Source organism: Microtus pennsylvanicus, chromosome 20, assembly GCF_037038515.1.
Source record: "Microtus pennsylvanicus isolate mMicPen1 chromosome 20, mMicPen1.hap1, whole genome shotgun sequence".
NCBI classification, from domain to species: domain Eukaryota; kingdom Metazoa; phylum Chordata; class Mammalia; order Rodentia; family Cricetidae; genus Microtus; species Microtus pennsylvanicus.
Genome location: NC_134598.1, coordinates 10797942 through 10813002, shown reverse-complemented (window position 1 = coordinate 10813002; position 15061 = coordinate 10797942). Strand labels below are relative to the sequence as shown.

Here is a 15061-nt window from a genome sequence, read left to right as displayed (position 1 = left end):
GACCGCCTTGCGGGCCACACGGGTCGCGCTGCGGCGAGTGAGCGGCCAAGGTCCGCTGAGGCCTGCGGCTGTGTTCCTTGTCCCTGCTGAAACTGGAAGATGAAGGGCAGCCGCCGGTGCACACATAGTCTGTGGCTTGCAGACAGCCAGAGTACGCAGGGGAGTCAGCGCCCTCTGCGCGCCCAGATCCGGCCAGAGAGGAAGCGAAGTGTGCGTTCCGGACTGGCTCGCCCCTTGACTACACGCGACACTCCTCTCCCGGACACGGCCGGCAAGCTCCCCTGCCGCTGATCCACCCCCTGGGGACGCGGCGCACGGGCCGGGCCAGGACTCCGGAGCGAGGCTCCGCGGGCCTCAGAACCCCGCGCTCATCTGCATGCTGCTTTGTATCTCATTTACATAGTAAGGTTTGGGTCGACGCCCGCACGCGCCCCCACCCCTACGCAGACCCTTGTGGATCCTCTGCACACACTCCTGAAGCCTTACAGTTCTGTCATTGTCCCTGCCAGGCCCGTCTTGCTACGCAAGTTTTTTTCACCCATGAACACCCCCCCACCAGCACTGGTAAAAAACCCTTCCCCGCATCCCGGATCCGACCACCCGGTTCTCCAGAAGACAATACTCCAATTCTCTGGGAAGTGGGAGAAACCAAGCTGGACTTGGGGGTGGAATGGGACCCCATTGGGACTTTGAAAACGTCAAATTGTCGATTAATCTCCTCAGCATTCAGACACCTTCTATCTTAGTCTTGGTGGGAGTCCCAAAACTCTCCGTTGCTTGGTTAGGGGGGCGTCCCTGGTCCTGGATTAGGAAGGTAGGTAGCCTGAGTTCCCCCACACACAGGGGAGGATTGAGGGGGCCCACCCCGTGATGTCATCCCCCCCCCAAACACACACCCTGTCTCCTTCCTCCACACACACCCCTACCCCCAAGCTACTTGCATTTAGCTCACAGGATTTGGCTCGGACTTGCAGGCGGTTAGGGAGCACCAAGCACAGGGGACCTGGCCAACAGCCACCCCTACGCCTAGGACCTGGGGCTGGGATGAAGCTGGAGGTGTAAGAAGTCCCACCCCTTGCTCTCCTCAACCCTGGAGGGTGGTGAGTAGTGAACCCCCTCCCTAACCTCTCCTTGTTTAGGGTTCCAGACTCTTAAGCGATTGAGAAGAGCCCCACGAGTTCTCCAGTCCAGCCCTTAGCCTTGGACTTCAGTATCCAAAAGACAGCAAAAGGAAAAGTTTATCGGCATCACCCTGCTCCCACAGGGAGCTTGCCAATGCCAGCCTCTCCTCGGTGATCCCTCAGGATCAGAATTCAAATCCCATTGGCACCCCGGGCATGCCAGGATGAGAGGGTGGGTGGAACAATTCCCATGCGTGTCTGAGGCGAATAGCAAGTGGATACCAGGTTGGGCGATGTCGGTGAGCCAGGCGCCTGCTTATTCCATGTAGGGCCATGGGATTTGGACCGGCTGTATTCGGCTTTCCCCCAACCCCATCTCTGCCTAAAGACAAGACTTCAAAATCTTGACAGGGTAACTGGGTGACTCTTAATTCCTTATCTGAAACTCTTAACTCTATCCCCTTGCTTCCTTAAGGGTTGCATTTAGATCACAGGGTTTGGGCTCCAACTTACAGTTTAGGGAGCAACAAGCACAGTGGCTGGGATGGGGGTGCCTGCAGCCAATGGACACCCCATGTCTAGGACCTCTGGGCTGGGATGAAGCTGGGGTCTAAGCAGCTCTCCTCAGCCCTGGAGGGTGGTGAGCAGTAGTAGTCCAGGGACCCTAAGATGACTCATTCTCCCTCTTCCTTCCTCTCCCTGTTTTATTAACCCTGCCCTGTCCGATGCAGCAGGGGGTTGGTATTGCATCCTAAGTGCAGATGAGGGGAGTTGCTTTTTAGTTGGACAGGTCACGTTTCCAAAGAAATGGAGGTACGGAGTCCTCAAGTCACGGTTTGTGTTCTCTTCCAGGTTTACCATCCCCTGCCCCATAGTTATGGATGGATGAGAGAAGCTGACCTTCCGCTCTGGGACCATCTTCCCTTGTACCATGGAGAAAGCCTTGTTGCCGCTGACCATAACTTCTGACCCAAGACCCTTCAATCAACAACTCCCCGAGCCTCCGGACCTGAGATGTGCCTTGGAACCCCAGGACGGCCTTGAACTGGCGCCTGCTCTTGTGTGCGCGCTTTGCTGCTGCTTTGGGATCATCTACTGCTGCTTCGGTGAGGGCGGGGCCTGGGGAGTAGCCCCCGAGACTGCTGTCCTCCAGAATAATGCCAGCTTTCTTCCCTGTTCCGGCCACTCCACCTCCTCTGTCAGAGTTTTCCATACTGCCTCTTGTCTCTGTTATCTGCCTTTCTTTTGTCTCCTACCGCAAAATCCCATTCCCAGTTGTCCTCCCCACCAGAGATTTCAACTTTCCTCGAAGTCTGAGTCAGTCTGTGGTGATTTGACATTGTCCTTTTTTCTCTGTATAATGTCATTCCACCTCCTGCTTTCTCCACCTATCCCCTCCGCTTCTGAGTGTCCTTATTCAATGCTGGGCTTGTCCTTCTCTTTCCCTTGCCTGGAGGTCCCCATGGTATGCTGTTTCTGGCTTCTACGCCTTTGATTAGCTGTTCCTTTCCCAACACAGCAGACCCATCCCTGTAGGACCCCCTTTCTGCCTCTCAACGCCTCCTGCCTCCCTTCCCAGGCTACCGCTGCTTCAAGGCAGTGATGTTTCTCTCGGGTCTGCTGTCAGGAGCTCTGGTGATCTTCCTCCTGTGCCACAAGGAGCGAGTGTTGGAGACACAGTTGAGCCTGGAGGTGAGCGCAGGCATCGCGCTGGGCATCGGACTCCTCTGCGGCCTGGTCACCATGCTGGTTCGCAGCGTCGGGCTCTTTCTGACTGGTCTGCTGCTAGGTCTGACCCTAGGTGCTGGAACCTTGTTGGGCACAGAGCCCATCTACCAGCCACATTCAGCCTGGGTGCCGATCGGTGGACTAATGGGGCTGGCACTGCTGGGAGCCCTGCTCACACTCCGGTGGCCACGCCCGTTCACGGTGCTGGGTACTGCCCTCCTAGGCGCTGCTGTGCTGGTGGCCTGTGCTGACTATTTCTTGGAAGGGCTGGCACTGGGCACTCGGCTGAGCGAACGCCTGCAGGCGCTTCCAGAATTGCTTCCTCTTTGCTGGTATAGCTGGGTCTTACTGGGGACCTGGCCAATCTTGGGGGCTCTTGGGACACTGGCCCAGTGGAAACTCATGGCTGAGGAACGCGGAAGCCACACCAATGGTGAGTTAGTGCTGTGGTACAAAAGCAGCCAACCTGCCCCTACTGCTATCCCTGGTTCCAACACGTGAGGGGAAGGGAGAAGATGGAGAGATGAGGATGGGGGAGGATTCCCATGTCAAACAGGGCAGGCACTAAAGGAAAGCTAGAGTTGAAACAGCCAAAGGAAGTCTGGGTAGAATAAGAAGAAAGCTCCCCAAGAGATGCAGGAAGAGTAAGTTAGGACTCTTCCAAGAGGGTAGAGGAACCCAGAGGGGGAGGAGGAACGTGTAGAGGAAATTTAGTGACTAAAGGGAAGGCCAAGTCGACCTCTGTGGAGTGTAGTTCTGTTTGGACTTGGTAAAAAAGCCCCCTTGAATCTGTATTGCCTCCTCCCCAGCAGTGGTCTTGAGCCACCAGAGAAGGCATCTCCAGCTCCTTCGGATCCATCAGCAAGAAGCTAAGTGGCGTCGGAACCCTTCTGGAGTGGGACTGTATGAAGGCAGCTATCGAAGTCAACTTTCCCCCAATATCCGGAGCCCTGGTGACAGTCTGGCTCCAGTGAGTGGGAGGGTGAGGTACCCTGGGGAAGATGGCTCAGAGGGCATACAGTGATGGCCAGCGTGAGCTTAGGGTCTGACCCAGAACCCCCTTCTACTCTCTCTGGCCTGTGTCCACTCAGCGTTATCTCCAGAGTCTCCGTGAGGCCACGGGTCCCCGCACTGTCCTGGACCTGGGTTCTGGCTGCAGTCCCACTGTCCTCTGTCCATCTTCTCATTCTGCCCTCATTAGACCTGAGCCTAAGCCTCTGGTGATGCCGCTACCCAAGTGAGGGCAGGAGATTGCTACGTGGATAAGGCCTGAGCCCACAGGACCCACACAGAGTTCCCTACGTCTTGGACTTGGAGATAGTCTCTATCCCCAGACTAACCCTTTTAAAAGCGGGCAGAGAGAATTCTTGTAAAGATGGGGGAGAGCCATACAGCACCTACCTCTGTCAGTGGTCACAGTGCCCTGGTCCATAGCGGCACTGGCTCCAAACCAAGGAGATTTACCCAAAACAGCTTTAAAAAAAAAGATTCCTATAGTGCTGAGACAGAACCTAGAGTGTTGTTCAGAGTAGACGAGCATTCTACCACTGAACTGCAACCATTCCCAAATATCCATTTAAACGTCCTGGTGTGCCTTACTGTGGAAAAATACAGGGCTGTGTTGTAGGACCAGTAGAAAACCGAGGAGCCCCTGAGGCATGTCACAGTTTTTTTGGTAGGGAAAATGGCACAGAAGTACTCTAAGATCCCCCAGCTCCCGGCGTTCTTAGGGGTACCTGGACTTCTGGTTGGCCTTTCTCAGTGGACCCCATAGTCTTGAGTCCCCTCTACCTCAGGGGAATGCAATCCTCCATGGTGCTTTCTCCTCTCTCTTCAACGAGGGGAGACCACAGAATCTGCCTCAGCTCCCCTCTCCAAGAGCTGGCTCCTTCTCCAAGAAGAGAGCATTTGCTCACATGCCTAATTCTTGCCCTTTTGCTCAGAGAAACCTGGGCTTCAGGGCTGTGCAGTAGTCAAGTGCCTTCTGCCTCCACTAACCCATCCTAACGCTCCCTCCTCTGACTCTCCTGAGCAAGGTCTTTCCTGGTTTCCCAGACAGTATGAAGGAAGACACATCCCTCCCCCAGCAGCAAATCTGTAATGAGAGGGGGGGAAAAACAAGGGAACATGGGAATAAAATGGCTTTGAAAATTCAACTGGGGAGCTGGACCTCTCCCATAGCTTTTTACTTTCTTTACACGGCAAAGCAAAGGTGATCAGGATGTCCCTAAAGATCTGCTGTGGCACCTTTATCATCTGTCACACTATGTATACGATGTACGTATACACATGATACACATATGTACCCAGACAGCTCAGCTCTCAGGAACACGAAGTTAGCCTTTATTAAATACAAATGTGTCAGACTCCATCAGTCTGACATATAACATTTCACATATAACATTTCATCTAACATAACAACCCTATAACATTGAGATTGACCTTATTTTGTTAATAGAGAATCCAAGGTTTTCCAAGGTTTTTTTTGTTTGTTTCTTTCGAGACAAGGTTTTTCTGTAGCTTTGGAGCCTGTCCTGGAACTAACTCTTGTAGACCAGGCTGGCCTCGAACTCACAGACCTGCCTGCCTCTGCCTCCCAATTGCTAAGATTAAAGGCGTGCGCCGCCACCGCCCAGCCTCCCAAGGTTAATTAACTTGCTGAAAGTCCCAAGTGGCTCGAGGACCCCAGAGCCCTTGCTCAGTTTACTGACTGTGCGTTTCTTGCACTTGACGTTGGCAGAACGGAACCCAGGTGTCCAGTAGATCAGCTGTTGCCTCCTGTCAGCTAAAGACCCAACTAACAGCCAGGTATCGCAGCACATGCCCTAAATCTGGAGAGATGGCTCAGTGGTTAAGAGCACTGACTGCTCTTCCACAGGACGGAGGTTCAATTCCCCCCACCCACATGGCAGTTCACCACTGTCTGTAACCCCAGTTCCAGAGGATCTGACACCTTCACACAGAAATACATGTAGGCAAAACATCAGTGCACACAAAACAAAACAAATTTTAAAAGAAGATAAAACAAAAAACACTAGCCAGGCATGGTGGCACATGCCTTTAATCCCAGCACTCAAGAGGCAGAGGCAGGTGAATCTCTGTGAGTTCAAGGCCAGTCTGGTCTACACAGAATGTTTCAGGATAGCCATAGCCAGTGTTATGTAGAGAGAAACCCTGTCCAAAAACAACAGCGAAAGAAAAAAAAAGTGCCTGGTTGACAATTTCCTTCCACTAAAAAATAGATGAGAGCCGGGCGTTGGTGGCGCACGCCTTTAATCCCAGCACTCGGGAGGCAGAGGCAGACGGATCTCTGTGAGTTCGAGGCCAGCCTGGTCTACAAGAGCTAGTTCCAAAACAGGAACCAAAAGCTACGGAGAAACCCTGTCTCGAAAAATCAAAAAAAATAAAAAATAGATGACACATTTGAAAGAGCTATGTGACAAGGAGAAATGGGAACTGGGGACTGACTCAGAACTCAGGGGCACCCTCTAGGAGTACAAGAAAGTGGTATCCAGAATTAGAACATTTGGGCCATGAGGCCTATAGCCCGGGCCAATGCTGTAACATCCACACCGTCCTAATGAGCAGACATTGATTAGTCCTAGGCCCCTTGCAGGGTGACGTTAGTGGGGGATGAAAGCGTGACAGAGTCCGTAGCTGAGGGAATCATGTCCAAGATTGAGTCCGTGGTTGAAGGAGTGGTATCCAAGATTGCGTCTGTGGTTGAGGAAGGAATATCCCCAGTTAATGAGCTCGTGTCCGGAGTCTGAGGATTGCAGTGCATCCAGTGTGTGATGTTTCTGGGATAACCCTTCGCCACACGAAGCTGCTGGTTAAGCCGCCAATACTGTTTGCCCTTGAAGAAGTACACTTGGCCATCTTGCCAGCTCATCGCTGCCGAGGGTTGGTCTGGCACTCCAGTAAACAATTCCTTGATTGGTTTGGGGTAGCGGCTGAAGTCTGTTCTGGTCAGCTCGTCCCACTGCCAGTAACCTGAGCCCTAATTTGGGGTGGGTGGGAGGAAGAGAATGAGAGAGCTTAGGGACCCCAGAGGCTGAATCCAAGCTTCAGAAGGTGCCCCTTTAAGGGTAAGACTTCACCCCTCAGTATGAGGTAGCCTGACCCTCCTCAGAAGAGATTATCCTGACTTTACCTTAAAAAGGAACACCTTCTGATTAACAGGCCAATAGAGTGCTGCATCCAGGTTGGGTTCTACCCTGTTGAATTTCATGGGAAAGCCAGGAGACATCCTGAAACCCACATATCGCCACACCTTGTTTCCTGAGAACGGTCAAAGGAAGAACAAGCTGTGTCTTCAGGTGGGAGCTTTTGGTCCCTCTCCCGCCCTCTCAAAAGCGGCTCCACACCTCCTCCATTTGTAGCTTTGTAACGCCCAGGCCCTCAGGTAAAGACCTAAGTGCCCCACTTACCCTTGAAGAAATGAATCCATCCTGTTCTAGGAGAGTAGACAGCAGCATCTAAGTTTCCAGGGAGCCCTTCCCAAAGAGCAGACACGCGGAACAAGGGGCCTGGCCCTGAATCTGTTACAGTCCACACGTAGTCCCCCTTGAAAGCATAGATCTTCCCGCGAGGTCCTAAGAGAAGAAACATGTTGACACTTTAAAAGACAATGAAGGACTCAGGAGTATCTCAGTGCTTTCCTTACTGGCCCCCGATGGGCTCGTCAAAAATTCACTCAACTTGAAAAGGGCAGAGAAGGAAGACACGGTGCTGAGCCTCTCCTTTGTTGGCCACAGCCCTCCAGTCAGCCAGTTCTTCCTAGTACCTAGTACCCCATTCCAGGTTGCTTGAAAATCTTACCACTAGGTGCAAAGCCCTCTCTGACAGGCATTGCAGCTGATTCCATCTTGCTATGTTTCCACATGGTTTTGGGTTTTGTTTTGTTTTTTGAGACAGGGTTTCTCTGTGTAACAGTCCTGGCTGTCCTGGAACTCCCTCTGTAGACCAGGCTGGCCTCAAACTCCCAGAGATCCACCTGCCTCTACCTCCTGAGTGCTGGGATTAAAGGTATGCACCACCACCGCCCACCTCCACATGTATTTTTATAAGGCGGCAACCATGGTAAATGCTTATCCAGCCCTCTTTGGGGAGGGGGATGTTTTTGTTTGTTTTTATTTTTTGTGTTGTTTGGGGGTTCAAAACAGGTTTCTCTGTGTAGTCCTGGCTATCCTGGGATTGGCTCTGTAGACCAGGCTGGCCTCAAACTCCGAGATCCACCTGCCTGCCTCCTGAGTACTGGGATTAAAGGCTCAGACCACCACTGCAGCTACCCAGCCCTCTTTTGACTCCCAGTGCTCCCTCTCCATGTTAGACATCTTCCCTGGTCACCAACCGTTCCCTGGGGTCCAACCCCCAATGTTCCTGCTTTGGTCCCATGTCATCCCCATCTGACCAAGCCTTGGAGTCAGTCGACTGCCCCCATTGCCTGTCAACAGTCTGTTCGGGAAGCGCCTCACCCAGCATCGTGGCATCCAGTTCAGTGCTGCAGGGGGTTGGCATGGGACTGGGTTTTGTGGTCACTGGTGACACAGTGGAAATCTCAATCTCTTCCTTCTCATCCTCTGTCTCTGGGCTCTTCTTGCCTGCAAAGTGAAGTAAGGCACCATAGGGAAAGAAGTCCAAACAAACACCCAAGTCTACTGTAAGCTCTGCGCAATGACCCCAGAGAGAGGGAAAGGGGAATTCTAAGGCGTTTCCCTCAGTGGTCAGCAATATACAGGAGACAGCTTAGTTTTGAGAAGCCCCAGAGAAGCAAGTTCCCTGGAATATACATCTTCGAGAATAGGGTTGCCAGGCAGTGGTGGCGCACACCTTTAAACCCAGCACTAGAGGCAGGCGGGTCTCCATGAGTCTGAGTCCAGCCTGGACTACACAGCAAGTCCCAGGACAGCCAGACCTACAAAATCAAGACCCTGTCTCAAAACAACAAACAACAACAAATTAGGATGTGACGGGGAGAAAGGCCAGGAAGGAAAAACAGACAAAAGAGTCAAAAATAGAGACAGTATTTGAGGACGAATAGCTTGAAGAACTGGACAGAGGAAGAGAAGGGAAATAAAGCCATTTCACTCCATGAAAGCGAGTATTGTCTCCCTGAGCCTAGAGAGCCATTAGTCAGACTGACTCTCATGCTCACCATAGAGAGCCTGGATCCCTGCCACATCATCTGGGTGCAGCCTGAAGTAGGGCTGGTAGCCAGCATAGACGGGAGCCATGAGTGCCTGAGTGTATCGGGAGTGCCCAAGGCCCAAGGCATGACCCACTTCATGGGCTGCGATGATGCGCAGGTTCACTCCTTGGTAGGTCCCCTCAGTCCAGAATTCATCTTTGTCGAAGTGTACACTACCAAGTTCTGGGATGTCGGCATGGGCCAGGACCTTTCCTGGAGAACGGTAAAGGCAGACAGTAATGTGAGCGCCCACGACAACAGAGCACCGTTTGCTGGCTATATACTTGAGCTACTTTCAAGTGTGACAATGCATCTGTAATCACAGCACTTGGAAGGTGGACATGGGAGGATCAGAAGTTCAAGATCAGCCTCAGCTACGTAGTGGGGTTTATGTCAATCTGGTCTACACAAAATGCAGGACACAGCGCCATAGCGAGCTTAGGTGTTTCTTTCGGATTTCCCAGTCGTTACTCAGGGAAACCCAATACAAAATTTCCACCTCAGTAACCCAGTCCCCTCTCAGGGTGAGGATTCAGAGGGGAATGAAAGTCAGGCGTAAAATTGAAAGAGGAGACTTAATAAGGGCCCAGCTGGGTGAGAACCAGCTTCTCTGGGGTGGTCAGAGTACAGGGCATCATTGGGCAGAACTGATAACCTGAACCTTAAGATCTCAGAGTCACTGGCTCAAGGAGATGGTTCACTGCTGAGGTTTGTTAAGAGTTAAGAACCAGTGCCTACCAGGCCCATCAAAGGTGTTGGAGCAGTATGGGCTTTGGCGGCCATGGAAGGAGAGGCGGATATCCGCCGAACCAGCCTTCACCTCCCGAAAGGTCAGGGGGGCCACGTTGCTCCAGTACGTAAAGGCTTGATGCAGGGCGGCCCGGGCTCTGGAGGGTGAGAGTGTGGAAGGCAGGTTCAAGATGCGGAATGTTAGGTGCTTCTTTCTCCAGCGACCTGGTTAAGGGACCAGAAAGTAAGTTAGAGACACAACCAGGAGAGCCACTCAGGGCGAGGGTACTCGCTGCACTCCTTAGCAGGTTACTTAGCAAGTATCGAACACTCCATGCTGTCCCGATGCCACCGACACTCAGAGCCAGGGCGCCTTCTCCTTCCCTTCCCAGGCTCAGTCCTCACCCAGAAGCAGGTATTTAAGAGTCTTCTGGTTGAAGGGATCCTCCAGACCACAGCGGGGCTGCTTCATACGGGCCCTTGTGCCATCATCCATCCGGCCTGAAACTGGCAGGTCGGATGCTTCTTGGAAAGCTCTAGAAAGAGAGAGAGAGCCGGCGGTGGTGGCAAAGGCCTTTAATCCCAGCACTCGGAAGGCAGAGGCAGGCGGATCTCTGTGAGTTCGAGGCCAGCCTGGTCTAGAAGAGCTAGTTCCAGGACAGGATCCAAAGCTACAGAGAAGCCCTGTCTCAAAAAAAAAAAAAAAAAAAAAACAAAAAAAGAAGAGAAAGAGAGAGAGAGAGAGAGAGAGAGAGAGAGAGAGAGAGAGACATTCATGCAGGTGGGTGGATCTGGAATAGCTGGAAATTGGGGATAGATCTTTGGCCTCCTGGTTCCCAAAGTAGTGATAAAGAAAAGACTAACACAAAGTCTTTAAAGCTGAAAGGGCACTCCAGTCTCTAGTGCTCATAACTGGGGCTTTGTCTTCTAGTTTGTAGAAATGGGGCACCCCAACTTCTCCGCATTTTCAGGATCTTTTGAGGAAGACTGGCCTGAAGTACAGCCTTCCTCCCTCTTTCCTCGCTCTCTGATCTAGCAGATCACTCCCTGGCCACCCTCTGGGAGTCACCCTGTGCTGCCATCTGAGGTCCTACCCACTTCAGCCAGTCAGGGTAGCCAGTACTTCAGTGGGTAGCCAGCCTGCACCAGGGCAACCTCATCCACCTATGACCTGGCATAGGGCCATAAAGAAAAAGAATACCATAACAAAAATTAGCAGAATATAAAGAAACACAGAATAGAAATAATGAATTAAACATCAGTGTTTTTCCTGCATGTATGCAAGTATACCACATGTGTGTACTGCCTACAGAAGTCAGAAAAGAACATTGGATCCCCTTGGAGTCGTCGATGGTTGCGAGCTGCGGTGTGGGTGCTAGGAACCAAACCTGGGTCCTCCACGAGAGCAGCCAGTGACCTTAACCACTGAGCCATCTCTCCAGCCTTGTTTTGCTTTGTTTTTTGAGGCAAGGACTGGCTAGGTATGCGCGATGGCTCATCCTGTGATCCCAGCACTATCAAGGATGAAGCAGGAGGACCAGGAGGTCAAGGTCATCCTCATTAGGCTACGTGAGACCCTGTCTCAAAAAATCAAAACCGGGAGCTGGAGAGATGGCTCAGCAGTTAAGAGAATTTGTTCAGAGCATCCAGGTTCAATTCCAAGCACCAACATGGTGGTTCCCAACCATCCTTAACTCCAGGTGGTGGTGTGGGGGGGGGGGGGTCTGGCACCCTCTCCTGACCAGCGTGGGCACCAAGCATGCACACAGCACACATACATACTTGCATAAATAAAATAACTAAACTTTAAAAAATTACATCCAGCACTCGGGACACAGAGGCAGATGGATCTCTGTGAGTTCGAGGCCAGCCTGGTCTACAAGAGCCAGTTCCAGTGTGATAGCTCAGTGGGTAAAGGGCTTACCGCCAAGCCTGACTACATAAACTCAATCCCTAGGATCCACAAATGAAGGAGAGAGCTGATTCCAAATTCTCTTCTGATCTCCAAATATGTCCCATAGGACATGTGCACACACCCACACATAAATAAATAAATGCAATAAGAAACTTTAAATCAAGCAACCCTAACTAAACTCAGTGGTTTACAAAGAAACTTTGTTGGAGGAAGAGACTTAGGAGGAATGGAAGGGAAATGAGAGAGGGTAACGGGTTGAAAATGACCAACGCACACAAACAATACACACACACATGCATATGCGCACGTGAACATATGAACGCATGAACACACGAACACACACATGCATGCACGCATACATGCATATATACGTGAAATTATCAAAAATCATTTTAAAATGTAAGGACAAGACGCCTAGCTCAGCTCATACGAGTAACTGTATCATAACAGAGGCTGAGGCAGCAAGATTGCCAGGAGCTCCAAGTCAATCTAAACTGCAGTGTGAGACCCAGCTCAAAAAGTAATAATAAAAATCAAAAACAAAGACTCATCATGTGGTCCAGGCTAGCCTCCAGTCTTTGGCTAAAATGTTTGTTCTTGACCAGGCAGTGGTAGCACATGACTTTAATCCCAGCACTTGGGAGGCAGACACAGGTGAATCTCTGTGAGTTGGAGGCCAGCGTGGTCTACAGAGCAAGTTTAAGAACAGGCTCCAAAGCTACAGAGAAATCCTGTCTCAAAAAACAAACAAACAAACAAAAATCAAACCAAAACAAAATATACATGTATTGTTCTTAACTGGGTGGTGATGGCACACACCTTTAATGCCAGCACTTGGGAGGCAGAAGCAGGAAGATCTCTATGAGTTTGAGGCCAGCCTGATCTATAGAGCCACTTCCAGGACAGCTGGGGCTACCCAGAGGGATCCTCTCTCTGGGGGAAGAAAAAAAAAGATTTTCATTCTTTTGTATGTTTCTATATGAGTAAGTGTTGTTTACATATGTTCAGGTGTCCAAGGAAGCCAGAGAGAGGGCATCAGCTCTCCTCCTAGAGCTGGAGTCACAGGAGACTGTGCGCTTCCTGATGTTGGTGGTGGTCCTCTGGAAGAGCAGCAAGCACTCCTAACTGCTGAGCCACCTTCCAGGATGACATCTTCCCTTCTCCCTTTATAAGGTAGTGTCTCACCGTGTAGCCCTAGTTTGCCTAGAACTCTCTATGTAGTCCAGGCTAGCCTCAGACTCGCAGAGATCTGCCTGCCTCTGTCTCCTGAGTGCTGGGATTCTGGGGCTAAAGGCATGGCCCATCACACCTAACTAGTCTCCAACTTTTAATGCTTTGCCACTCCGGGGCTGAGATCAGAGCTGTGTGCCACCACACCTGACCTATGGCTCCGCATCCTGCTTCTCCACCTCACCTCACATTCCACCATCCTGTGTAACATTACCATCCTGCAGACCCATGCTGTGGATTAGAGTACAGCAGAGGCGGGCCTGGGGAGAGGGGAGAACTTGACACACTTCGTGACCTTAGAGCCTCACCTTAGGGCCTCTGTGATATCTTCTAGACTGAAGTCATCAGCTCCTTCTAGAGGTTTCTGTAGATATCCATACTGCAACAGATAATCCTATAAGGGCATAAAGGTTGAAAGAGGGTTAGTCTCAGGGTAAATCTTCCAAGTGACCTAATAGAAGCTGAGCACGGTGGCTCATGCCTTTAATGCCAGCACTTGGGAAGCAGAAGCAAGCAGATGTCTGTGAGTTCAAGGCCAGCCTGGTCTACATAGTGAGTTCCAGACCAGGCAGGGCTCCTTAGTGGAACCTGTCTTAAACAAACAATTCAGATGACCTAACAGACCCATCAGGAGAGAAGGGGACAGATATGGAAGGACTAAAAGAATGCTGAGAGGCCTCAAATGGAACAGAGAAAAGAGCAGGAGGTGGGTAACATAGATCAGGATACAGAGCACATGGGGAGAGGCAGGTAACTTGTAGGGCAAGAGGGATACCTAGAGAAGATTATAGATGGGTAATCCCTGTCATTCCCATGGCCAGAGGACTCACCAAGACTGCCTCCTTCTCTGTTGGCCCCAGAGCCCGGCCTGAGACTGTCAGGGCAAGTAGAAAGCTCAGCCACAACTGTTGCCAGTCCATGGTGCCAGCAGACAAGAGCTCCAGAGACTGCCTGGGCCCTCTGACCTGAGACTTCTAGGAGCCTGGAGGAGCGGGGGCTAGGCAGGGGACTCTTACCTCCAGGTCTTCTCTGACAGCCTCTGGTCCTCTTTATAAACCTTCAACTGGGGAGAGCAGTGGGAGGTGACTCAGCCCAGAAAGATGTTGCAACTCCCTTAACTCCTGCCCTACCAAAGGACAGAAGCCAAAAGAGCCCCTAACATCGCCTCCCCCAGAGCCCTCTGCTGGAGACCATGTGACTTTCAGTACCTCTCTGGTCACTGGGTCTGTCTCCTGGTGTGGTGAAAGCCAGGTCTCTAGAGAGACTAGGATAGGACCAGGGCTGCCCCCTAGAGTTGGACATTCCGGCTCAGGGATTTGGAGCCAGCAAATCTCTCAGTCTCACGTGTCCCTTTGCAAGGAAAAATCAATAAGCAGGAAGAGGCAGGGGACAACAGAGGCGGCATGAATTCCAGATGAAGGGGTCAAAGGTGAGATCTGCTTCTTTGGTTTTGCTGTTGTTTGATACAGCATCTCTCTACTTATCCCTGGCTGTCCAGGAACTCCCTATGCAGACCAGGCTGGCCTGGTACTCAGGGGGCCACCTTGGCCAACATTGAGATCTGTTTCTTTGCGACTAAAATCAAGTTAAGCCAGAATCTAGCTAGCTTTGTGGTCCAAGCTGACCTTGACCTCTGACCTTGACCTCTATGACAAGGCTTCTTAAACATTTTCCATTTGTGACTCTTTTTGTTAAAGAAAAAAAACTTTTATCAGATATATTGGTTGTACAATAGGTATTACAGGGACTGGAGACCTGGCTCAGCAGTTAAGAGAGCTTGCTGCTCTTGTAGAGAGACCCCAAGTTCTGCTCCCACCACCAAGGCCACCCCCACAAGACTGCACACAAATGGCATTGCACAAACATATGAATTTTCTTTGTTTTTGTTTTGTTTTGTTTTATTTTGATTTGTTTTCAAGACAGGGTTTCCCTGTGTAGCCTGGCTTTCCCAGAACTCACTCTGTAAACCAGGCTGGCCTCTAACTCAAATTCAGAGATTCCCCTGCCTCTGCCTCCAGAGTACTGGGATTAAAGGCATGAGCCACCATCACCCAATTCAAAAAATAAATCTTAAACTGGGAGATGGAGTTATGTTCCTTTAACCCCAGCACCTGGGAGGCAGGGGAAGTCTCTGTAAATTCAAGGACA

The 15061-nt window shown here is 51.2% G+C and overlaps 2 protein-coding genes across 13 annotated transcripts; one reads left to right on the top strand and one right to left on the bottom strand.

Annotated features, from left to right (window-relative positions):
- Positions 1–319: 319 nt before the first annotated feature.
- LOC142838947 (transmembrane protein 198-like) lies at positions 320–5005 on the top strand. 11 transcript variants are annotated; one of them, XM_075954690.1, is made up of 5 exons: positions 562–814; positions 1140–1533; positions 1974–2227; positions 2701–3282; positions 3659–5005. In XM_075954690.1, exons 3-5 carry the CDS (start codon positions 2053–2055, stop codon positions 3871–3873), a joined length of 972 nt encoding a protein of 323 aa, XP_075810805.1. In that variant the 5' UTR covers positions 562–814; positions 1140–1533; positions 1974–2052; the 3' UTR covers positions 3874–5005. The 11 variants fall into 11 exon arrangements, with proteins under 11 accessions (XP_075810810.1, XP_075810807.1, XP_075810805.1 ...); XM_075954689.1 differs by having other exon boundaries at positions 975–1533; XM_075954688.1 differs by having other exon boundaries at positions 948–1533.
- Positions 5006–5169: 164 nt separating this feature from the next.
- Positions 5170–14067, bottom strand: Mmp19 (matrix metallopeptidase 19). 2 transcript variants are annotated; one of them, XM_075954504.1, is made up of 9 exons: positions 13930–14067; positions 13222–13307; positions 10174–10304; positions 9778–9993; positions 9007–9252; positions 8327–8452; positions 7280–7444; positions 7003–7130; positions 5170–6849 (listed from the first exon to the last, which is right to left on the bottom strand). In XM_075954504.1, the coding sequence occupies exons 3-9, from the start codon at positions 10262–10264 to the stop codon at positions 6451–6453; spliced, it is 1371 nt and encodes a 456-aa protein (XP_075810619.1). In that variant the 5' UTR covers positions 10265–10304; positions 13222–13307; positions 13930–14067; the 3' UTR covers positions 5170–6450. The 2 variants fall into 2 exon arrangements, with proteins under 2 accessions (XP_075810619.1, XP_075810618.1); XM_075954503.1 differs by having other exon boundaries at positions 13744–13985.
- Positions 14068–15061: the final 994 nt, after the last annotated feature.